Genomic DNA, 25,273 nt, shown 5'->3' on the forward strand with positions numbered 1-25,273 from the left:
CAAGGCACAGCAGAAACCTAAAGTCATTTCCTGGCTCCCAACCCAGTGTTCCACCATTTGGTTACTATCTACTGTACTTTGGAGAAAATAGTCCATTTTTATTGGTTCCTGAAATATTGTTATTATGATCAAAATTTCTTCCTACTTGTTTCACTGTTCTGCTCTTTATGATGAAATATAACCCCTCATTAACATATTATTGAATAAACTGAAATGTGTATTCATTACTATGTGCTAGAATACATCTACAATCTCTCAAATGATTTTTTTCTTTACCCACGGAGTTTTGTTAGAGAGGTGAATGAGGTTATAAGGGAAATCTGTAGTCATTCAAAAGTAAAAAATAAAATAGGATAGCCAAAGTAAGATAAAACCTTACTTCATTAAGCGACGTATTTATCAACAAGGAACTTAATAATTAAGATCTACTGGGCTAGGGGCACCTGGGTGGCTCAGGTGGTTAAGCATCTGCCTTAGGCTCAGGTCATGATCCTGGAGTCCCGGGATCAAGCCCCGCATAGGGCTCCCTGCTCAGCGGGAAGCCTGCTTCTCCCTCTCCCACTCCCCCTGCTTGTGTTCCCTCTCTCGCTGTGTCTCTTTCTGTCAAATAAATAAAAAATCTTTAAAAAAAAAAAAAGAAAGAAAAAAGAATTTAAGCAGTGTTTAATAATAGGACAAACTTCTTCTATAAGTCATAAGTAAGATAAAACTTCCCTGAACCTAATCTCCACAGAACAAACCCATCAGAGTTTTTTTCCATACTGCCCAAAAAATTAGCTGGGTACTGGCAAATTTTCTGCAAGTCATGGACATGAGTAACTGATCTTATTTTTTCCCCCATACTCCTAAAGTTCACCTCAGTTCCTAGCACAGAGTAATTAGGGGATTATAAATCAAGTGAAATTTAAAGGCTTGGATAAAAGTTTATCTGCACTACATTAATTCAATAAGAAAGGAAATTACTTTGCCTATTATATCTATTTATAATCTAAAAAAATATAAACAGATATTTCTGAATCTAGTCACAGAGGCAGTGAAAGCTTCTGCCATCTGGTTTATAGGTGAAATAACTTAATGTCAAGTATAATTAGATGTATGCACTTGTCCAAAATGTAAAGATTTCCTATTTTGAAGAAAATAAAAACTTAAGTATAATCTTTAATCCTTTTGCACTGGAAATCTATACTCTGTCTACCTTCATTCTTAAAATACAGCATCAAAAATAAAATCACAAGTTACTAAACAGAAGAGCTTACAAGATAACCAATTACTTTGCCTGAATAAATACCTCATAGTTAACTTCATTGAATGTGGCAATGGGTTTCACTTGAAACACATACAAAATATTAAAATTTATAGTAAGGAACATCAAATCTTAAACAACGATGACATAAATATGCCCTTGGAAATAGCATACATCTCCAAAGCAAAGGCTCACAGGGAACATTCTCTAATCATAACTGCTTGGATTAGGTTTATTTTCATAGGCCGTTGCTAACACAATGGCATGCTTTAAAAGGTTCTGTCAAACAGAACCAACTAAAAAAAAACAACTGTATTAAATCCTTTTTTAAATCTTTTTGATAGATGCCAAATCAAGATATCTTTAGGGATACCTTTTTAAATTGCAGCAATGATGGCAATATTAGTCAGATAAGGAATAAAATCTTAAAATTTTACTATACCTAAAAATAAGCAAATCATTTATTGTAGAAGAAAATAAATTCAAATGCTATTCATATGGAGAATAACAATATTCATAAAACCCATTTACCTTTAAGAAAGATTCTTTAAAATTTATTTTCTTGATTATAGGTTATAAATATCAAAAATCAGCATGTGAAATCTTTCATTTTCTATTATTAACTATAATTGTTTATTTTTGATTTCTGGCTCGAGCAATTAAATATATGATAGCACCACTTACGGATATTTGGAACAATGACCTGGTTTAGGGTGTAGAGATCAGAAATTTACTACTGAACATAGTAAGTCTGAGGTTTCTATGAGGTACCCAAAGAGAGATTTCAGGAAGGCATTTGGGTATGTAGATACGTAGGGATGACTGAGGGAGAGAGTAACAGTACAGTGATTTGGAGTTAAGGACTTGCCTGTCACACTGCCTGGGCTAGAATCCTAGCTCTGTTACTTAGCAGCCATTGGCCTTAATGAGTTACCTAAGTCTGTGCCTCAGTTTCCTTATATCTAAAGTGGGATAACAGATTGATGTGAAGATTAAATAAATGAACATACATTTAAAAAACCCTCATAACTGTGCTCATTAAGTACTCCCTAAGTCTGACTACTATTATTCTTATCAGTAACAGCAGCAGGTGTTACAGATGATATTTAGTCTTTGGAAGGAAAGGGAGCCTAAAGAGAGAAGATCCCAAGTCCATGCCTTGGTGAACCCCAACATTATAAACCAGGAAAAAAACATAGGGGTAGAAACAAATACACCAGAGAGGTGTATGGAAGCCACAAGACAAGAGTCCGTCAAGGAGACCCAAATCCTGCCTCATCCAGCTCATCAGCACAGCGTAACAGTGATGGTTCTCCAGTGGCTCACCTCCTTTAGGCCTAGTTAATCCCCAAAGAGAAAGACAAGTTTTTTGAAAGCATGAACTTTTGGAACTTCTTCCTGATGTTTTAGCATCCCTTTCATATTTCTTATTTTTTACTTGTAAGCCTATTTCAACAAATAAAAGTAAATGTTCTTCTTTAAACAGAGAATGTTTTCATTCAACTCAGGAGACACTGCTATGTAAGAGACAGTAATCCTTCCTAAATATAATATATTCATTAAATATCATACAATTTCATTTGTCAATTATACCTCTCTCTCTCTACATATATATATATATGTATACATATATATATGAGACAAATGAAAACATATATATACATAGAGAAAGAATAAAATATATAAGTATATTATATTCAGGTAATTCTGTTCTTGAAGTTCTAAGGAAAAAGGAAGAGCTTCTTCTATAGAGAGAGCTGCAATAGAAAAAAAAAATAGCACTGTCAAAATTTACCTGGTCAGTGTGCAGAGTCTCTAGCAACATGAAAAGAATAGAGAATGTTATTTTCTCAAGTAGAGCTTCTCCCTAAGTCAGATTCCAAAAATAAGCCATCACTCTAAACTCATCCATTTAGTACTCTGGGAAGCACAAAGACTAAAATGCAGCATAAGTTTTCACCAAAGGAAAAAAAAAAAACTTCATGCTGGTAGGGAGTTAGTATTTGGTTAGATCAAACAACTTTGTTAAATAGAAAGCATACACATTTAATCTGTGTATGAAATGTGTATATGCATGCCGGGGGCGGGGGGTTGGCTTGAACTAACATTTGAAAGGTTTTCTCAATACTAAGTTTCATTTTCAGGAACACGTTACTGAGTAATTTCGTTGTTAATACTAAATGGTGATAAACAAGAAGGTGGTTACAGATTCTGATTTTGGATATGAAGAACTGCTGAGTTTTGTTCTGTTCCAGGGGTGGTTGGCCCCGGGCAGTTGTCTCCTGGGGAGGGGCAGGGAGGAGAGGTTTCTGCTAGTGTGCAACTGAAAACTACGCAAATTCATCATTGCTGTGAACAAGGTGCACTCAAGCTAACACTGCCTGGAGGCAGAAATCCCATGTATCCCCGTATTGATACAGAGTAAAGTTGTTGCCTGGCTTTCTTTCAAGGTAGAAGTGTTACCTTCTGATTATGAAAGCAACAGGTTACTGTAAAATGATTCAGATAGTATAGGAATGGGTGCCGTAAGAGTGCACATCTGCAGCAATCCCACCCTCCTCGGACATGTGTCAAGGGTTTGCTATAACATTCTCTCAGGCACACTCATCTTACTATATTTCCCTCAATTTTAGGATTCGTATTTTAAATTTTCACATCTCTGGAATCTCACATATCTTAAAATTGATACATACAGTAACAATAGTGCTTGTCTTACTCATATATCATGCCACACAGCTGTTGGAAAGAATAAGGCAGCTCTGTAGGTAGTGACATGGCAGGAGTGCCAGACATGTTAACTGGAAAAAGAAAGGTGCAGAATAGTGTGTATGCTATTCTATCATTTATATATTTATTTTTTTTAAAGGATGTATACTTATATGCTGGTATATGCATTTTTCATTTCTAGAAGGAACCACAAAGAATAGGTAAAGATTGTCTGTAAGCAGGGGACGCCTGGGTAGCTCGGTCGGTTAAGCGTGTGCCTTCAGCTCAGGTCATGATCCCAGGGTCCTGGGATCGAGTCCCACATTGGGCTCCTTGCTAGGCAAAGGAGTCTGCTTGTCCCTCTGCCTGCCGCTCCCCCTGCTTGTGCTCTCTCGCGCTAACAAATAAATAAATAAATCTTTAAAAAAAAAAAAGATTGTAAGGGGGAGGGTAGAAGGGTAGGACAGGTCTTTTTTTCATTCTATACCCCTTGCATCTAAGTTTATATTTTACTTGTTTAAAATTAATTGAGTCATTAAAAAGCAGAACATTACTACATATTACTATGGATTCATGAGCATGAAGTCAATATATAAAGTCGCATATAGGGAGGATGCATACCAAATTCATTACAGTGTCTGCCCCTAAAAGGGGGGGTGGGGGTGGGGAAGGAATGGCCTGATAAAGGAAATATCATATGTAGCTATGAAATTTTTTAATTCTCATAAAAAATTTTTTAAGCAAATATGACAATATGTTATCATTTGTTAATGATGGGTGGTATGTATGTGAGTGTGATATTATTCACTGATACTTGTTTAAATTTTGTTCAAAGTATAAAAATTGAAATAAAAACACAGCTCATGAATACTACTCCAGAGCCATCAGAACGTCTAAAATTAGGGGTGCCTGGATGGCTCAGTTGGTTAAGCATCTGCCTTTGGCTCAGGTCATGATCCCAGAGTCTCAGGAGTCCCAGGCTGCCTGCTCAGCTTCTCCCTCTGCACTTCCCACTGCTCATGCACGCTCTCTCAAATAAATAAATAAAATTAAAAAAAAAAAAAAGACACCAAACAGAGAAGATAATGAGCAATGGCACTCTAATACAATGTTAGAAGGACTATAAAGTGGTACAACCACTTAAGAAAACAGTCTGGCAGTTTCTTACAAAATTAAAAAGAAACATGTACTTCGTGAGCCAGCAAACTACTCACAGATATTAATCCAAGAGAAATGAATATATGTCCACAGAAAGACTTGTACAAGACTATTTATGGAAGCTTTATTCACAAGAACCAAAAACTGGAAAGAGCCCAGATATCCATCAGTAAAAGACTAGATAAACAAACTAGTATGTCCATACAATCAAATACCATTCAGCAATAAAAAAGGAGCAAACTACTAATACATGCAATGGCATGTTGATGGCACTCTAAAACATTATGCTGATGACAGAAACCTTACACAGAAGAGTGCATACTCTGGAAGTCTATTTATATGAGGACCTACAATAAGCAAAACAAATCTATGGTGGAAAAAAAAAAATCAGAACAATGGTTGCCAGGGAAAGAAGGTTGTTAGAAGGGGTGGGAGGTTGACAGAAAGAGGATGAAATACTTCTAAGGATGACAGTAATGTTTTTCATCTTGAGAGAGGTTAGGGTTGCTCAGGTGTATCCATTTGTCAAAATTCAGTGAGTGGTTACTTAAGATACATGCATTTTATTGTAAATCAATTTTGCCTCAAAAGGAAAAATAATTTGTAGGAAAATTTTGAACTCTCATTAATGATATGCATGCTGGAGTATTTAGTGGGCAGTGTACTAATTAATGTCCGCAATTTACTTTGAAATGCATAAAAAAAGGATGGATTGATGGACAGATAAATCAAGAGGTGATAAAAACAAGAATAGTTAAATGTTAATGGTAGAATCTAGGTGTTCACCATAAAATTCTTTTAAATTTTCTGTATGCTTGAAAATTTTCATAATAAAGTGTTGAAAAATAGCGAAAAGTTACTTCTAGCTATTATTTAAAACACACATACACATTATATTCAGCATGGGTCTCTCTGTCCTTACACATTGGTCTCCCTTATCCTTATTAAGCATAGTGATTCTAAAGGGGATTTTATGGACATTAATATTAAATTTCTGGGACCATCATATAAGAGACCATACTTAAAATAAGTAAATACTGAATGTCCTTCTTGACTTACAACTATGAGACCATACTGCATGTAAGACTGGCTTCTAGGAACAGCCTCTTCTATGCCCCACTCTACCCCAGTTCACTCTGCCCGCAAAGAGAAGGCAGCATTCTGCCACACTATAAGGAGAATGAGTGGACATCTCAAAGGGTATGAAAGCCACTGTCCACATGCACACTGTCTCTCTTCTGTTTCCTCCTTCACTGAGGTGATGTAAAGCAAAGCCTTCGTCCGCTTCCCCAGGCCACTCTACCGCCCATATCAGCTGGCATGGCCAGCCACGAAATGGGACAAATATGTTCTCTTGTGCAGACGCTCTGCCTTTTGCTCGGGTGCTGTTAGGTGTTCGTTAGATCAGCCAACCTCAAAGAGTCATTACAGCCAAGCTGAGGTTTAAATTGGGAAGAGAATCTGGGTAGAGCAAAAGGAATCCAGGGTTCAGTATAGCTTACTAGACTACTGCAATGGGATTATGGTCAAAGCTCCAGCCAGAATTAAAGCTTTTCCTCACCTATTTGACTAGCTCTATAGTACCTTGTGTCACTGTATGTGTGTATCCACTATTCAGGGCATGAAAAGAAGGAATGGCAGCCTTGTTGAGGGGGATGTCTCAATCCCAACATCCACTAATACCATCCCAATATCAGAAATTTTAAATAAATACCACTTCTTATCTTTTTTCCAAATGAATCATACTGACTTTAAGAGTTCATGAGCACCTTGGCCCCATGACTATTAAAGCAGCTATAGTAAGACCACGGACCTTAGGCTCTGTTAGCTTCCTTCACCTAGATGTTGGGGCCAATAAGTAGGCATAAAGGTCACATGAGAAGTCTTCGTATTTGCCACTACATGACATTCTATATATCCTGAATATGCACATTGTTACAGCAGACCCAAAAGTGACCCTGTCCTTCAGTGTTTGCTATACAGGTTGTCAAAAAACATAGCTTGTCAGATCTTGGTCTTCCTAGTGAATTGAATGATTGTATGTTTCTGCATTATATAAATATTCTCCAGCTTTCTGTTTATAATACAGAATAATGTATAAGAAAATAATGATGAAAGAATAATTTGGGGATTGCTAAATTATTGAGTTGCTACTTTTTTTTAAGATTTTAAGTAATCTCTACACCCAATGTGGGGCTCGAACTCACAACCCCGAGATCAAGTCACATGTTCCACCAACTGAACCAGCCAGGCACCCCTTGAATTGCTGTTTTTATCATTCTTACCTCATTTGAAGGAATTGTGGCAAAGGGTTTGATGACAGCAGCTAATGGAATCTGAGCTTGCTTGGCCATATCTGACGTGCATGGGAAACAATATGTTGTGCAACGAATGTATCGAGGACTAGCATTGCCTGAAATGTTCAAAGGAACACACTTAAAATTTGCTGAGAAAAAAAAATCTGCCCTATAATATTCAAATATTTATAATTCTAGGTAACACATTGCCTTATTTGTATAACTTCATGATTTCTAAAAGAGTAGTATTATGCAATGCTACAATCTATGTTTATATTTGTATTTACTGAACGTTTACTAAGACACTGTCCTAATTGCTTTCTTGTAGAGCTTATGTTCTGACAGAAGATACAGACAATAACTATTAAACCCAATAAATGAGTAAATTACATGGGTCATTAGAAGATGTAAATGCTATGAAAAAGCCTATCTGGTAAAGGGGTAGTGGGAGGCAGACTGCACCTTTAAACCGTTACAGAGTAGGCCTTATTCAAAAGGTAACATTTGAGCAGACTCCCGGGAAGCAAGGCATTGACTCAGGCAGGTGCCTAGGGGCAGGGCATGTCTGGCCTGGTGGAGGAGTCACAGGAGGCCTGTGTGGCTGGAATGGAGCACATACTGGGCACAGCAGCTGGTGAGGACTTCAGAGAAGTAACAAAGGTTATGCAGGAACCAGAGGAGAAACGGTGGTGGCAGGAACCAGCCTGAGTAGAGTTATTGACAAGTGGCCATATTCTGGACATATTTTGGAAGTACATGGATTGTTGATGGGAGCGATATACGAGGTGTGAAGATGGGAGGTGGGAAAGGAAGAGAAGACTGAGAATAGCTCCAAAGTTTTTGGCCTCAGGGACCAGAAGCATGAGGTTGCCACCAATTGACAAGAGAAAAGCTGCAGGAAGGGAAGGGTGTGTTAATGGGAATGTGGGCAGAGATCAGGAATCTGGCTTTGGACATGTCCACTTTGGGAACTCTATTAAGCAATCCAACAGTGAAACTGAGTAAACAACTAGATATGTGAGTCTGGGCACTGGGTTGAAGTTACACATTTGGGAGTTTTCTATAAAGAACAAACTAAAGCTATGAACTACCTTGAAACCACCAATGAAATAATTGTAGCCAGAGAGGATGACCAAGAACTAAGCCCTGGTCCTCTAACATAAAGAAGTCAGGGGAAAAGGAGAAACCAGTTAAAGGACTAAGAAGGATAAAAACAAGGAGCATCTGGTGTCCTGGAGGTGAAGAAAGTACATCAAGGAAAAGCATGATCATCTGTGCCAGGTGGTACTGCTGGATCAGCAAGACCAATGGATTTACGTGCCATTTGCAATGACATGGATGGAGCGAGAGAGCATTATGCTAAGCAAAATAAGTTAATCAGTCAAAGACAAACACCATATGATTTCAGTCAAATGTGGGATTTAAGAAACAAAACAAATGAGCAAAGGGGAAAAAAAGAGAGAGAGGCAAACCAAGAAACAGACTTTTAACTACAGAGAACAAACTGATGGTTACCAGAGGGGAGGTAGCGGGGAGGATGGGTGAAATAGGTGTTGGGGATTAAGGAGCACACTTGTTGTGATGAGCACCGGGTATTGTATGGAAGTGTTGAATCACTACATTGTATACCTGAAACTAATATAACAGTGTATTGTTAACTAATTGGACTTTAGATAAAAGCTTTAAAAAAAAAAAAAAAAAAAAAAACACGCTGGATTTAACAATATGGAGGTTGCTAGAGACCCGAAGACAGAGTTTTGGCAGAATAGGGCCTGGGGTGGGAAGCCTGCCTACAGTGAGTAAGGACAGGAATTGGCAATAATCCTTTCAAGTTTTGTTGCATAGGGGAGCAAAGAAAAGAAGGGTAGCTGGTGAGGAAAATAGGTCAAAAAAACATTTTTACTGTTTAAGATAGGAGAGTGTAAAAAGAGATACTGATGACACACGAGAAAGAGGGGAGACTTACTGTAGCAACATACTACACTAGTGCACAGGAGGGGCTAGCTTCCGACTGGAGCACAGAGCATTCATTTATGGCCAAAAGCAGAAAGGCAGAGCACAGGTGCACATTAGGGCAGGGCTGATATGATGGCAACAATCCGAGGAAGCTCTCTTCTGACTGCTCAATTTTCTCAGAAAGGAGGACATATGAGCAGCTAAAAGAAAGGTTGGGAGGGCGCCTGGGTGGCTCAGTCGGTTAAGTGTCTGCCTTCGGCTCAGGTCATGATCCCGGGGTCCTGGGATCAAGCCCCGGATCGGGCTCCCTGCTCTGCGGGGAGCCTGCTTCTCCCTCTCCCACTCCCCCTGCTTGTGTTCCTGCTCTCGCTGTCTCTCTCTGTCAAATAAATAAATAAAATCTTTAAAAAAAAAAAAAGGTTGGGAGAGGAGGTATTGCAGGTTTCAGGAAGGAATGTGAAACAGTTACTAAGGAGAGTAGAAAAGTGAAAGGACGAGGGGAAGTACAGTGCTGAGTTTACAGGGCGGGAAGTGCAGCCTGGCTGGGAGCCTATCTCTGGTGGGATTCTGTTGCACCGGTGGGCCGGAATGAGTGGGAAGTTGGACCTAAGAAAGCTGGGTTTCTTCTGTTCAGCTTTAACATATTATTGCCAGATTTTACTTTTTAGGACCAGCTAGAAATCTGGATTTTTACATAAGATATTCCAATTCTACATAATGGCAACTACTCCAAGTAGAAACAAAACAAAATATTGTGCATGACAAATTAACATGACTGCAGGCTGAATCCAGTTGTTGGTACCACGTTTCTGCCACAGTCTCTCACAGCCTCTGTAGCAAAGCCCAAAACTGGATTCATAATTATGACAGTAATTGCCAGTGTATTAGGTATCATTCTAAGACCATTACATGTGTTTTCATTTTAGTCTCACAACTGCCTTATGAGATTGATACCCTTAGGATCCCATTTTACAGAGAAGAAAATTGAGATATCAGGAGGTTAAGTGACTTGCCAAAGGTTAAGGAATTAGTAAATGATAGAAGTGGTATTAGAACCTATCATAATTCTTTACTATATCCCAGGTAAATTTGGTCCAGGTTATGAAGGATGGGTAGTTAAGATCAATCCTTTTGCCCATGGGCAATGATGGGACTTTTTTTTTTTTTTTTTTTAAGCAAGGGCAATATAATCACATAAATACTTGAAAAAACTAAACTACCCAGACAGCTTCTGGGAGCAGGAAAACATTAGACACAGGTAGACTGGTCATTACTGTTAGAGTCCAGGTAAATACTAACATAGGGTAAAACAAGAGTTTTGACAGCAGAAATAAAAGAAAAAGAAATATTAAGTAATAAATGTAAATATGCTTGGACCCCCTATTATTGTTAAACATTTCACATAACTTAGACAAAAAAACTTAGACAAGATCTTCCTCATTACATCACACAAGACTATGAAATAAGAATTTTACACAGACTGTGAAATAAGAATTTTTGAATATTTTAAAGAGTATTTTAATTTTTCATTGTACGCAATTTTTACCAGCCAAAATTACTAACAATATATTGAAATTGAGTATTTATTCTTTAAAGGGTTTTTAGTTCTTGACAGTGAAATATGCATATGAATGAGTTCATAAAAGTGACTAAACAAACTTTAGTTTCAGGAAGATAATGCACACAAAGATAGAATTTTTAAAAAGCCATTGAGAATTCATTTGGGGCACCTGGTGGCTCAATTGCTTAAGCGTCTGACTCTTGATTTCAGCTCAGGTCCTGAGATCAAGCCCCAAGTTGGGCTCCACGCTCAGTGTGGAATCGCCTGTCCCTCTCCCTCCCCCCACTCGTGCTCACTCTCTCTCTCTCAAATAAATACAATCTTAAAAAAAAAAAAAAAGGCACTGAGAATTTGTTTTTATAAATAGGTATGCAAAAGTGGGGCATGAAAGATATGGCTACAGTAGATAATTTAACAATCTCAGTAATCAAGATTCAAAACTCTGGGCGATGCTTAATAAAGAGCATTATGGGATAATCTGACTGGAAAACATTCAATAAATTAGTCATTTGACAAACATTTATGAAGCTAAGCTCCTGCTAGAGGCTTAGGGACAGAGACAAGTGAAGCCTCTGGCTTCAAAGTCTGGTAGGAGAGAGTGATAATAAAAACAGGTAACTGTAAAATGGCATGGTAAGTACCACAGAGGAGCAAGTTCATTAAGAAGTAGCCCAATTAACATAAGAATAAAATAAAATAAAAGAGAAGTAGCCCAGGGAGGTAACGAGTTAGCCACGCTGGTCAGAGGCGACTACACAAAGTATGTGGTGCTTGAACAGGGTCTTGGAGGATAGGAAGAAGTACAAAATCAAGGGACGAGTTGGGTCTTAAATTAGATCCTATAGCCAAAGAAACAATATATATAATTTTTGTAGGCAAAGAAAACAGTATTTTTTTAAGTAGGTATTTTTCTTTATTGGAGCCACTCCTAACTACTTGTAGTTTTGGGCAAGTCATGTAAGCTCCTTGGGCCTCAGGGCCCTCACATCTGTAAAGCGGGAGAGCTGAGCAAATGAAGGCCAAGGTTCCTTTGGCCTCCATGTTCTACTTATGTTCTGTGAATTTCTGCACATGTCTGAGATTTGGGCTACATCCTAAAACATTCATTAGTAAGTATCAGCTGATTAGCCAGGCCAGACAAAGGGGCTTCACAGCCAATGGGTGTGACTGGGCCAATTTGAGGGGGGCTCCATGGCAGGCAGCTCTCTCTCCCTTCCAAGGGCTGGACTGCAGGAGAAATGATGATGATCTGGGCCTTGCCACCTCACTGGTCCTTCCTTCTCTTCCTGAGCCTTCCTTGTACTCTTTCCTTACATCTGCCCTCTGATCCAGTAATCCCACTTCTAGGGATATACCCAAAAGAACTGAAAGCAGGGACTCAAACAAATACACGTACACCAATGTTCACAGCAACCACCTGGCTGCTAAGGCTACTAATAGCAAAATGTCCTTCAACAGATGAATGCATAAACACAATGTATGTGTGTGTGTGTGTGTGTGTGTGTGTGTGTGTATAATTCAGCCTTAAAAAAGAATGAAATCCTGATACATTCTATACCATGGATGAACCTTGAAAATATTATGCCAAGTGAAATAAGCCAGACACAAAAAGACAAATATTGTATGATTCCACTTACACAAGGTACCTAGAATAGACAAGAGACAGAAAATAGAATACAGGATACAGAGGCTTTGGGGAGTGGAGGAATAGGGAGTTATTGTTTAACGGGTACAGAGTTTCAGTGTAGGATGATAAAAAAGTTCAGGAAATAAATAATAATGATTTCATCAGGCTGTGATTTAACTTGCCATAAGGAATAGAATAATTATATATTCCTGGAAAGAGCAAACCTGCGCAAGGACAGTATATTAAAATGGCAGTACACATAGGATAGCTAGTAGAAATAGAGCTCAGCCTTTCCTCATCCCAGTTCAAAATTGGAAAAACAGAACCCACACATTAAAGACGCTGCTGAAAAAAAATATATATATATTATTGGGGCTAGAACCAAGTATGCTGATTTCTCAAGTGTTCAATCCCCTACTGCTCTACTCATGCTATCTTGGCCAGGTTCCTGATGTAGTAAATAAATTAAATCAAAGTAGGACATGTACTAATTTAACCCTATAAACTAAAATAATTTTCTTAAACTAGTATATTGAACTCTATCTCACCACTCTCTTAGACTTCTACAAGCAGAAAATAGAATTCAGTTGATAATACATTCACAGTGCTTGAGTGATCGATGGCAAATTAGTCCCCATTATCACCTATCAAGAGGTTCTCTGTCAATGATAGCATTACTGAAGGGTGTCAGTGTATTTGTTTTTAAAAAGTGGTGAAAACTTTTAAAACTTCAATGAAAAATATTATTGACAAGAAATACCTTGGTCTTGTATCACACAATCTGTAGTGACCAGGGGAGGGACCTGGCCTCTGGTATTGGTGGCATAAACTTGTCCTCCTCTGGTGGCTCTGTCATTCTCGATCACCTGAATCTGATATAAGATATCAAGAACAAGTTAAAGTAAGTTAAGACTCTTCCAAACATCCCTCTCTCTCCCTCCCTTTCATTATTCACACACACACAAATAGGCATTTTCTAAATCCTTTTAGTTCATTTCAGGCCAAATTCTCACTGAGGGCCTACTTTTAAAACTTTCACAATTTTAGAGCAGCAGTTGCTAAATTCTGTTCTGTAATACTCTGAGCTCTGACCCTTCAGAGAACTTCATTTTTATTCAGTTTGTTTATTAGGACCATAGATAAGCATTAAATAAAAAAAAAAAAAGATTCTAGTAGAAAAAGAAATTGAAAATAGCTTTTAAAGAAAATACCTTTTATACTTAACGGAAAATGTACAAAGCTAAAAATCATTAAATTCAGAAGAAATGATTTACAGTATAACCTAAAACACCTTAACTTTTCTCTTTAAATCTCTCTTGAGCTTCAATTTGCCTTACAAGTTTTTCCACCTCACCCCTGCTCCATGAGACAGTAAAAAAATAAACAATACAGTGTTCCCACGTGGAAGTTGCCTATTGTATAGAAATCAGAAGGGAAAAAGTCCCTAAGTTTTGTCATCTAATTTGGAAATACTTTATATTTCTCTACTAAAATATTTATTAGTGAATAATATAAAGATAAAAATGTATCTTTCTGTTGTAGTTGTCTAGGGATGAAAAAAATAAGCAAAATCTAGTAGTATGGAGTTAAGAAGAAAACAAGAAGGCATCCTATTATCTTCCTCTTCCTCTTTATCTTTTCCCTGCTCTCACTTCTTTTGTCATCAAATAAGAGAGACAAGAGACAAGGGGGTAAAAAAAAAAAAAAAAAAGAAGAAGAAAGTAAAAAGAGAAAAAAAAAACAAGAGAGAGAGAAATGAGCAAGTGTCCAGAATACACCACATAGCTTTGGAGGATATGTACTTTTTTACATTCCTGAAGAAATTATTAATATGAAAATTATCTTCCCCCAAACTCTGAAATGTTACCTTCTCCATTTTGCCTTCCAATCTCATCCAATCCAGGCCTAGCGGGCACTGGTATCATTGCTTTTATGGCATATCAGAGAGAGATTTAACCTGCCTTTAAATCCACACATTTCTGTTTTTCTAATTTCATAGGATTTGAATTCTTATTAAAGATACAGAATATGTTCCAAATATAACTACTGTAAGATGCAGATGAAACCAAAAGCTACCATGGACAGAGACAAGAAGCAAACAGAAAAATCGAAACACTACTATTATATCCTATATTTTTACCCTAAGGTTAATCTGGTTCCTTCAAAATTGGAGAACTTTTTATATAATCAACATTTAATCATTTCAACCAATGAAGTGTCAAATATGAAACCACATTAAAAGCCATAATAATCTACATATTGAACAAGTTTCTAGTCTTCAAATAGACTATATTTACTAAAAATTTATTTTTAAATTAGTTGTTTGCAACTTACAAAGCAGAGCCTCCAAAGAAACAATGTTGTATGTGGTAATTACATTTCTAAACTTAATTCACATCTTGGCTGGAATACTATAAAGGGAGTAAGAAATATTAAAACACTTCTAGTAATTTTTAAAAATATATTATAGGTTTTAAGTTTTTAAAATTTACCTCAAACAAATGTTCTCAAAAACAGGCTTGGAGATTTAACAATACACAGAAATTTCAATAGAGATTTTGACTATGACTTGGTACATACAGGATTTTGATGTGATGACAGTGACTCTTGATAATGCCAAAGCTACCTCAAAACATATAGATTTCTTTTTCCTTCAGAAGATCTGCCACTAGAGTTACTTTTACACTTGTCTGCTATGAACAGAGTATTATGGAATCATAAAATAAAATCAAGTCACAGGTGGCATCTGGGGTACAGGCATGGAGCAGGTGGAGAGTTGGTTTAACAACAAATGGGATTTTTCTAGGTGAATTCAGTGGAGGGAGGGGGCAAAGGAATTGAGAGTAGAGGATGTAAGGGACAGATTTATTATCATGGATCAAATAATCTAAGCTGCGTAAGAGAAGTGAGAAGATGAAGGCAATGTAAGAGATAAAAGTGTTAAGTTATAAGTCCTGGTGGGTGAATCATTATTCAAGTTTAAGTCCTAAAAGGAATGAGCTAAAAAGATAGGAGGCTGTGGCTGGAAAATGAGATGCTTTCATCTGAGATTCTGAAGTGTCCTATAATTGGTAATGACACGATCTATGGTAAGACTATGGATAACTGAGGTGGAATGGATGAAAAGAACATTGAGAGCAAAGAAGATCAAGAACTAAAAGGTCAGGGGTGCCTGGGAGGCTCAGACAGCTAAGTGTCTGCCTTTGGCTCAGGTCATGATCCCAGGGTCCTGGGATCGAGCCCCGCATCAGGCTCCCTGCTCAGCGGGGAGTCTGCTTCTCCCTCTCCTTCTGCCTACTGCTTCCCCTGCTTGTGCTCTCTCTCTATCAAAAATAAATAAAATCTTAAAAAAAAAAAAGAACTAAAAGGCCAGGGAGGGGCGCCTGGGTGGCTCACTCAGTTAAGTGTCTGCCTTCAGCTCAGGTCATGATCCCAGGGTCCTGGGATCGAGTCCCACATGGGGCTCCCTGCTCAGTGGGAAGGCTGCTTCTCCCTCTGCCTGCCACTCACTCTGCTTGTGCTCTCTCTCAAATAAATAAAATCTTAAAAAAAAAACAAAACTAAAAGGCCAGGGAAATGAAAATTTCTAAAAGTGAATAGTAAAATTTCTAATAATTGTGACAAAAATAGTACTGGAGAGATTAATGGTGAACCTGGAGCTAAAAACTTCAGAGAATGAAGTAGAATGATCCAGAGGGTCTGCAGATGTTATAGAGAAGCAAAGAAAACAAGAAGTGAAAATGATGAATTCAATGTAAAAATATTATATTCCTTTAACTAGAATAATGAAATAATATTAAGCCATAAAAGTAATGGCTGGTAATATAACTATCAATAAAGGCACTAAGAGTTACTAAAACTTAATTTCTAACATGTTATAGGATACTTGATGAGAAACCTTCAAATCTATATTCAAATAAATATAGAATAACTGGGTAGATCACAAAAATAACCAAAATCCTCTACCCTCTCTGTGCCTTTTTCAAGGACTTTGCAGTTCCTCCCATCAAGAGACAGAGGCTTATCTTTCTACTCCTGGACTTTGGGGAGATCTTGTGACTTGATCTGACTGAGAGAATGTCACAGAAGTGGCAATGTTCTAGTTCCAAGCCACAGCTCAAGAGGCCTTGCAGATTCCTACTTTCCCTCTTAGATATCTACCACAGCCAAGTGAACAAACCCAGGCTAGCCTGCTTGGTGACACGGCCCAATCAGTCCCAGCTAACAGGCAGGTACCAAATACCAGACACATGAATGACACCATCTATAGTGGCTTGGTGGTACCCACCCCCCCCGCCCTCCACACCAAAGATATATCCATGTTCTAATCCTTGCAATCTGTGACTATTACCTTACACAGTAAGAGAACTGATTAAATTAAAAGTCTTGAAAGAAGGCACTCAGCCTGGATTATCTGGGTGGGCCCTGAATGGAATCATGTGCAACATCATAATAGAGAGGCAGAAGGAGTTTTGAGATGGATGCCCAGAGGAGAAGACACAGAGAAGAGGAAGAGGCGATGTGATGACCCAGGCAGAGAGTAGAGTCATGTAGCCATAAGCCAAGGAGTGCCTCTCTCCTCCAATCAGGCCACGCTGGTCCCAAGAGGAGTCAGAGCCCGAGGGAAGAATTTATTATTCTTTTGTTCACGGTGCATCTGATCCTCTACTTTGGTCTTTCTACCTTCTCAGCCTCAGATCAACCTGTACCCATGGTAGGTGGGAACAGTGAAGGAAAAGCAAATAACACAAGTGAGGTGGGAAATCAGGATGATAAGTATTCTCGAATATATAAAGAAGTTTTGCAGAATTAATTTATATCCTTTATCCTTTATAAACCATCTCTGAAATAAGCAACTACCTTAAGAATGTTGGACTAGCCCCACAAAAATGGAGAAGACAAGGAATGGATTCTCCTATAGAGCCTTTCAAGGGAGCACAGCCCTGCCAACACATTGATTTCAGACTTCTGGCCTCCCGAAACATTGCAGAATAAACTCCTACTATCTTAAGTCACCCAGCTTGTGGTAATTTAGCACAGCAGCCACAGAGAATTAATATATCATCCTAGACCGTTCAGGCTCCAGCCAAACCTCCAGCTGACCCCAGATGTACAAGCAAGCCCAAACCAAATCCATTGAGCCTGGCCCAGATTAGCAGAACTGCCCAGAAGACCCACTGACTCATGGGGATTAATAAACAGTGGCTATAAATTACTAAGTTTGGGGGTGGTTTGTTACACAGCAAAAGTTAGCTAATACAGTAGCTCTTTGGGCTATCTCTAACTTTTTCTACTCATGGTAGTAGAACCACTTCAAAGACTTATGTTAACTGTATCAATTTCATTATTATTCCAAAAGGACTACCTCTCTCTGCTCATTGCTATGGACTTGCAGCTTCTTCTGAAGCAGAAGTATATATCCCTGCCTGATTGACCCAGGGCTCTGTCATGACTTGCTTTGGCTGAGGGCATGTGAGTAGTTGTGACATGTACCACATCTGAGTGAAAACTTTAAGAGCTATTGCACCTTTTGGCCAGTTCTCTTTTCTCCCTTTCTCATGATAACAACATTCCCAAATACAGGATGCCCTTTCACACTGGCTTCTGGAATGATAAGGGCACATAGAGCAGCACCTAAAGCCAAACTGCATCTGCTACAGCCTACATGTAATCTAAGTGATAGATAAATCTTCATGGTTGTAAGCAAATTGGGAATTGTGTGTTATGCAGAATAACCGAGTAAGAGCTGACTGATACCGTTACTAAAGAGCATTTTTCCAAAGAAAATCACTTGAATGAAGAAGAATTAAGTTATAGCTCTAATTTTACATGAAACAATTTTGTTAATGGGCAAAATGTAAAATACTCTGTGCTTTCACTTTCAGTGGGTATCTTACCCTTATTGAAAAGCATCCTTTATTTACCTAAACTAGCATGTTTATATCCTCTGACTACTACTTACTTCAAACAATCAATAAATACTGCTAATATAGGCTAATATAAACATCAATAGTACTGCCAAGTTTACGTGATACCAAGAAAATCTACATAGGCTTTCTGTCATGGAGACCCCTAATATGCCATAACCTAACCTCCCTACCCCCATACACAGAAAGAAGGAAGGCTCTATGTGATGGGTATTGTGCTTCAACAATGAAGGACAGGATAAATGCTAACAAACTGAAGAGTTTCTGAGATAGTGAATGAAGAATGGTCCTTTGTGAGGGAGACGATGGGAGTGAGAGAACACTTACTGGGCTGGGGATCGAGTCAGGATCCAGCCTCTTCTGGAGTTGTGGTGGACCAGCCATCTGTGCAGGACCTCCAGGGAAGCCTCCTGGGTAGGAGAGCTGCCCACCTGCCATCTGGGGACCATAGTTGGCAGCTTGGAAAAAAATTTTAAAAAGAAATGATTAGAACCCAAAGTCCTAAATGTAGGGCTCACTGACAATATTCAGTCAAGTATACTGCATTTTTTTCATCTTATTATATAAGGCAGAGAGTTAAGTGTGAATATCTATGATTCCTTTTTTCTTTGCACTTGCCACACTATTCTAAAACTAGCTTTCCTTAAGAGTAAGTGATAGATGCCTAGTAACATAGAACAAAGCTGATTTCCTAGGTAACCCAAGACCTTCCCCTGAGCCCTGCCTGCCTTACCCTGCTGTGGCGAATATCCAGTGCCCAGCGTCTGTCCTGGAAGAGGCGGGGGCTGGTACTGGGCATTCAGAGGAGCAGGCCCAGGGAGCCCGTCCTGCCTATGTGTTGATGGAGGCAAGGGCGAGGCACCATGGCCGTTTAGTGCAGTGGGTGGTGGTGGGAGAACCTGAGATCCAGGCTGCATAATGGATGGCTGCGGAGGTCGAGGAAGACCCTGGAACGAAGGCGCTGATGGAGGGCCTGGAGGCCCCTGGCCAGGGGGAGCCATGCCCGAACCTGTGAGAGAAAGAAGACCAGACCACTAAACATTGCATTTCTCAACAAAGTACACACAGGGACACTTCTTTTCCTGATATAAAAAAGAAGGCTTCCTTACATTTTTTTTTTTGCACCACAAGATGAACCTTCATTCAGAAAGTTATACAAATGCTATGTGGGGCATTTTACAAAACTGGAGAATTTTTAAAGGGTAAAAGCAATATTTATAAATTTGGTGAGAAAATTAATAGGATAGGGCGCCTGGGTGGCTCAGATGGTTAAGCGACTGCCTTTGGCTCAGGTCATGATCCTGGAATCCTGAGATCGAGTCCTGCATGGGGCTCCCACTCAGCAGAGAGTCTGCTTCTCCCTCTGACTCTCCCCCTTCTCATGCTATCATTCTCTTTCGCTCAATAAATAAATAAAAATCTTTAAAAAAAAAAAGAAAGAAAATTAATAGGATAAATTTTAACTCAGGTTGCATTAACTTTACATGATACATGTCACTAGTTAAAGAAATTGTATCTGATACAAAATCTAGAAAACCATATAGAGGAAAATGTTATGTAACAAGCATTATTCAGGTAACCTACACTTTCAATAAATTATTTTGTGGCCTGTGCTTGACTTGATCAAATAGATCTCAGAACTAGGTAGAAATAACAAGGAGACAGGCCACTAACATGCTTTCTAATCATATGGGAAATAGTTGTAAAACCAGACTACTGTTTCTATCTCTGATTATGTGAAATTTGCTTCATTGGAGACTTACCCATCTTGAAATCAGTAAAAGACAGGAAATAGTCAGAGGGTTTGTTTTTTTTTTTTTACAGATACTTCCAAAAAACTACTTAAAGTAATGGAAACATTCCTCCTCAAGCTAAATGGCTGACTTCACTGCTATTACAGTGAAGAGTCCTTTGGCCCTTAGAACATACAGCATTTCTATTGATACAAATCTCAGTACTGTAACTGTTTTCTCTCCTATTATTCTCTCTTCTGCCTCAAACATCTGAGCTTCCATTCTTTTCATGATGTAAATACAGAATCAAAGCACACTGTGAAACAATGAGTACTATATTTTTTATTTTAGGTCCCCATTATAAACAGCAGAAAGTTAAAACTATCCTCACATTTCTCAAAATAATTTCACTGTTCTAATGCTGATTTGTGAAGTCAGCATTTTTTTGTTTTTTTATAGTTCTTTTTTTTAAAGATTTTATTTATTTATTTGAGAGAGGGAGAATAAGAGAGAGCACATGAGAGGGGGGAGGGTCAGAGGGAGAAGCAGACTCCCTGCCAAGCAGGGAGCCCGATGCAGGACTCGATCCAGGGACTCCAGGATCATGACCTGAGCCGAAGGCAGTCGCTTAACCAACTGAGCCACCCAGGCGCCCTGTTTTTTTATAGTTCTAATATTGAATGTTAGGTATGCTGAGGGTCTTTCAATTATTTTGAAATAAATGGCAGCATAATCAGGAAAAAAATTAATTACAGCCATACATAATACAGATGATTTATATTAAAATGTCTAAAAAACACTTCAATATGTGCCAGAGTTATGCCTCCTTTTTTTTTTTTGAGTTATGTCTATTTTAAAAATGGAAAAAACCACCTTCAATAAAAATACTCATGAAATAGGTGGTCAGTGAACACTAATAATGAAACTGTTACCATAGCTGTTAATGTGCATAGCATTGAGCTGATTGCCCAGTTGGGTGACGGATGAAGTGGACGCAGGACTTGGATAAGATGATTGTGTAGTTGGTGAGTATGGTGCGTAGGAGGATGCTGCACTATTGACAGGTGGAGGACCTGTAAATCTAAGAGAGAAAAAGAGATGTTAAACAATATCATAGTTTCATATGCAAATGATATACAACAAACGTTAATAACTTGTTAAATTAAGTAAGCCCATCTAGTGGGCACCAGGGAAATAACTGATATTTTATCCTAAGTCTTTAATATTAATGAGAGTTCAAAATGAATCATGTAGCATCATCTCATTACTATGCTCACAAGCTCAACATGTCAAGATACTTAGCAAAAAATTCCTAATGTAAACACAGAACCAGCTTTGGAAATCAAGTTGGGAAGCTGAGTCCACCACAGCCTTATATATACCAGGGTTAATGATTAATAGAACAGAACCAAGAAAAATAAAATGCTTTGTCATTGTATCTTTATGATCATTCTTTTTCCTACCCAGCTTTTAAAATAAAACATCACCTGCACTATAATTTCAGTGCCCTGCAAAACAGTACTTGAAAGTGAACAACTCAGTAAAAAGTTTTGAAATTGTTCATTCTTTGTCATCTAAAAATTTCATCATGCTTTACACCTTTAATTTAGCTTGAACTTACTGTATATTTTTTTTTCTTATTTTGAATGAAACAGTGGCCACCGTAGAATAGAATAGAAACAGTGTTCCTATTGTAATTAATCTGCAGAATGAAGTTAAAGCTTTCCCTTCAAGTTACATTGTGACTTCTTACTAACAAAAATGAAATTTTCCAAAATGGTAAACTCTAAATTCAATTTCTCCATAAACTGGAAACTATGTCCCTGGTGGCGCATGCTCCTGCCTTCCATCTTTCACTCCACCTGAGAGGCTAGGAGCAGAGCCTGAGAGAGGCCAGTGGCTTGCTTGAAGTCCCACAACTTATATGTGACAAAACCAGGACTAGCCTCTTCCCCAGGTCTTAAGCAAGTACACTTTCCAAAACATCACACTAATCTTCTCTTGTCATTTTTTCTCCATGTAACTTAAATTGAATGATTACTGTAAACAAAACTTAAAATTAACCTTCAAACCATTATGCTGTATGGTATTTAAGCATATTTCAGAATGATGATATCCCACACTTTGAGTTAAATGGATGAATGATCAAATGCTTTTTCTATGTAAAAGTATAAGCTATCCTATAGCAGATACTTGGTTATAAAGGGTTATAAATTTAGAGCGAATAACATTTTAACCCACTGCTTAGCAAAGCTGTTGATTTCCTCTCCTGTCAAAAACTGAAACAAGACCAACAGTTACACTAAACATCCTTTGATTTAAATAATTTTTGGAACAAAACTGAATAGAGAAAATATAAAAGTTAACTTTTCACAATAGAAGTTTTGTTTATATCTCTCATTTATTAATGACACTAGGAATAAGAAAGGCAAGACAAAATATAACTTTAGTCTTAACTGACACATTTAAAATATTGTTGGTCACTTAGAAATGATTTCAAGAATTGTCAATGATATGTTTTGTAAATTCATTGTTTCATAAAAACATCATCTCTTTTTTCAAGAAATGATACTCTGCCTTTTTTAAAAAGTCACAAGAGATAGATACATGCAATAATCGCACACAGGCAGAATGTACATGCTCTATAAAAATATATTAGTGGGTGCAGCATGAGTATTGTTACTGGGTTTGGATCTAATAAGCAGAAACTGGAACCAGCAGTTAAATTGGGGGGAGGAGAGATTATTCAATTGTTTAAGAAAAAAAATCTCTCAAACATGTTTACAGATATTTCACAAATGTTAATACTTGTAAAATATAAAATTGTATGAATAATTGATTACATACTACAAATAGGATGAAGTATGTTTCAAATGGAAGTTATGACACAAGCAGCCTCCAATATTTTTTTTTAAACCTAACAAAAGGTTAATTATTTAAAATACAGAATGAGCGAATACACAACCATTAGGCCATTACTTTTTGACCCATAAATGCCTACTTATCCTTCATTGCTTAATATATGTCCTGGGAGATACGCTTTAGAAATTTACAATTAAATTTTTTTTTCCTAACCAAGTTAAATGTTGCAAATCTTAAACAGATTTGAATTTTAAAAGCAATTTTATTAATTTAAGAATAAAGTAGTAGTAAAGGGGTAACAAAAACTTTCATCTAGATAAAAGAGATTAACAGAACATTTTAAACATGCAAAGTGATTTAATATTTTTCAATTTCATTACTTTACTAAATTAGTTAATCCAAGGTTCCACAGCATGTAGGTATCAGAGTTTAGGTATGAATCTGGGTCTCAACTGGAGACCCTGGTGTGTGACTACGGGCAAGCACTTAATCTCCATAGCTCTCAGCTTCCAAATGAGAAAATGAGCAGATAGAATAGAATCCTTTCTGTGCTATAAATATAATGGTTAAAATTAAGAATCATATGATTTAAATATTTCTCATGTTGATTCCTTCACTTAACATGTTTCTGGGCAGAGAAAATATTCAATTCTATATTTTAATATACTGTTTCATTAAATGTCAGAAAAGGGCAGATCCACCATAATAAACAACAGTCAATAAAGAATTACTACCAGGGGATTAATAAAACATGAAAATTTAGCTTCAGTTTAGTCCTAAACCTCTGGAGAGTTGACTCAGTTGTCTGTGGCCTGCTCAACCTCAAATATTTCTTATTTTTAAGTTTTTAACAAATTGCTCAAGTAGTGAGCTATATGCTGAAAATTGCTAGAATGTGGAGATATGGTACCAAATTTGTCAAGATTGGACTGAAGTAAAATCTGGATTTTAAATACTCAGTCCATGAAGTAGAGAAAATAAAACCTCTGCCCATTATCACTGCTTTCCACCAAAAAAAAAGAAAGAAAGAAATTAAAGAGAAAACACTATTTCTCTTATTTATCTTGCTCACTCTTTTTCTTTGCAACCAAGTTCTTAGTCAGATTTCACCCCATCAGCTTCAATTTGGGAAGATGAATCTCCTCTTCCCACCCTCTTCCCCTCCAATCCATAATTTCTTGATCAAAATAGATAATTTATATAACTTACAGTTATAGATTTTATTTACTAGATTAATCCCACCCAGCAATAACACCTTGTAGATAACTTTAGTACTATTTACAAGTTTAAGACATTTATTCTGCCTCAGCCAAGATCAAAAAGACAAATGACTAGGTATAATTTTTAAATTTTATAAAACATTGCCTGTGAAGGAGCAATATTTAAAAATAAAAATGATAAATTTTTAAATTTTAATCAACATAATGACTCTTAATTATATCTTGTTTTCATTCGACAGTTTAGATATTATAAAAATTAAGAGATTTTTTGATGGGTTCTCTAAGTATAAACAGCACCGATGAAGTGCTATCATCATCAAAGAAATGTCATGAGCCACCTATGCTCTCTGACAACCCCTTGTCATCAGATTGTGTGATTCACCTACACAATCACTGTGCCCTTTGCCATGAGGGCAAAGTAGCGTGGTAAACGTGGACACTGAGCATGAATACTAGACTTTTCCCTGATGTTGTCATTTTTAAATCCATTTCCAACCTTTAATTCACAGTTCAAGTTGAAGCAAGTGAATAATGGGGGAGATGGGGCAAAATCTGTCAGGGTTTTCCTGGGAATCAGAATAAAAGCAGATTTCTAGGTTGAGCTATTATATGAGTCGCTAGACTGAACCAGTAGGAAGGACAGGCTAGAGAGTAGACCTTCTACATGCCCTGAAAATGGTACTGACAACTGCTAACACATATTGAGTCTTTCATGGGCATTATGCATTATGCAAGATTCTTGGCATGCATTAACCATCAAAATCCTTACAATCACATCATTACGGTTAAAATTGTGATGAGGGAACTAAGGAACACAGAAGTGAAGTAATAGCTGCCTGAGCCAAGAGTAGTAAACCCATCCTGACTCTACAGTCTACACTCTTCACGGTGCCAGACTTCGTGCTGAGCTCACAACCTCACAGCCAAGGTCTATCTGATGGTAAAGTCCACAGTTTACTTATTTCTAAGGAACCTAATTCAAA

The 25,273-nt window shown here is 37.6% G+C and overlaps 1 protein-coding gene across 2 annotated transcripts in view; it reads right to left on the reverse strand.

The window, feature by feature from the left end:
- SEC24D (SEC24 homolog D, COPII coat complex component) overlaps positions 1–25,273 on the reverse strand; it is a 99,370-nt gene that overhangs the window by 61,025 nt on the left and 13,072 nt on the right. For both annotated transcript variants that reach the window (XM_035030331.1, XM_035030332.1), the window contains exons 4-8: positions 21,141–21,289; positions 19,209–19,484; positions 18,803–18,933; positions 13,309–13,420; positions 7,393–7,520 (exon numbers count right to left, since the gene is read on the reverse strand). In XM_035030331.1, the coding sequence (XP_034886222.1) occupies positions 7,393–7,520; positions 13,309–13,420; positions 18,803–18,933; positions 19,209–19,484; positions 21,141–21,289 (796 nt within the window). The remainder of the gene's footprint in view (positions 1–7,392; positions 7,521–13,308; positions 13,421–18,802; positions 18,934–19,208; positions 19,485–21,140; positions 21,290–25,273) is intronic.

The sequence above is a fragment of the Mirounga leonina genome, unplaced genomic scaffold, assembly GCF_011800145.1.
Source record: "Mirounga leonina isolate KUSES-001 unplaced genomic scaffold, KU_Mleo_1.0 Mir_357, whole genome shotgun sequence".
Lineage (NCBI taxonomy): Eukaryota > Metazoa > Chordata > Mammalia > Carnivora > Phocidae > Mirounga > Mirounga leonina.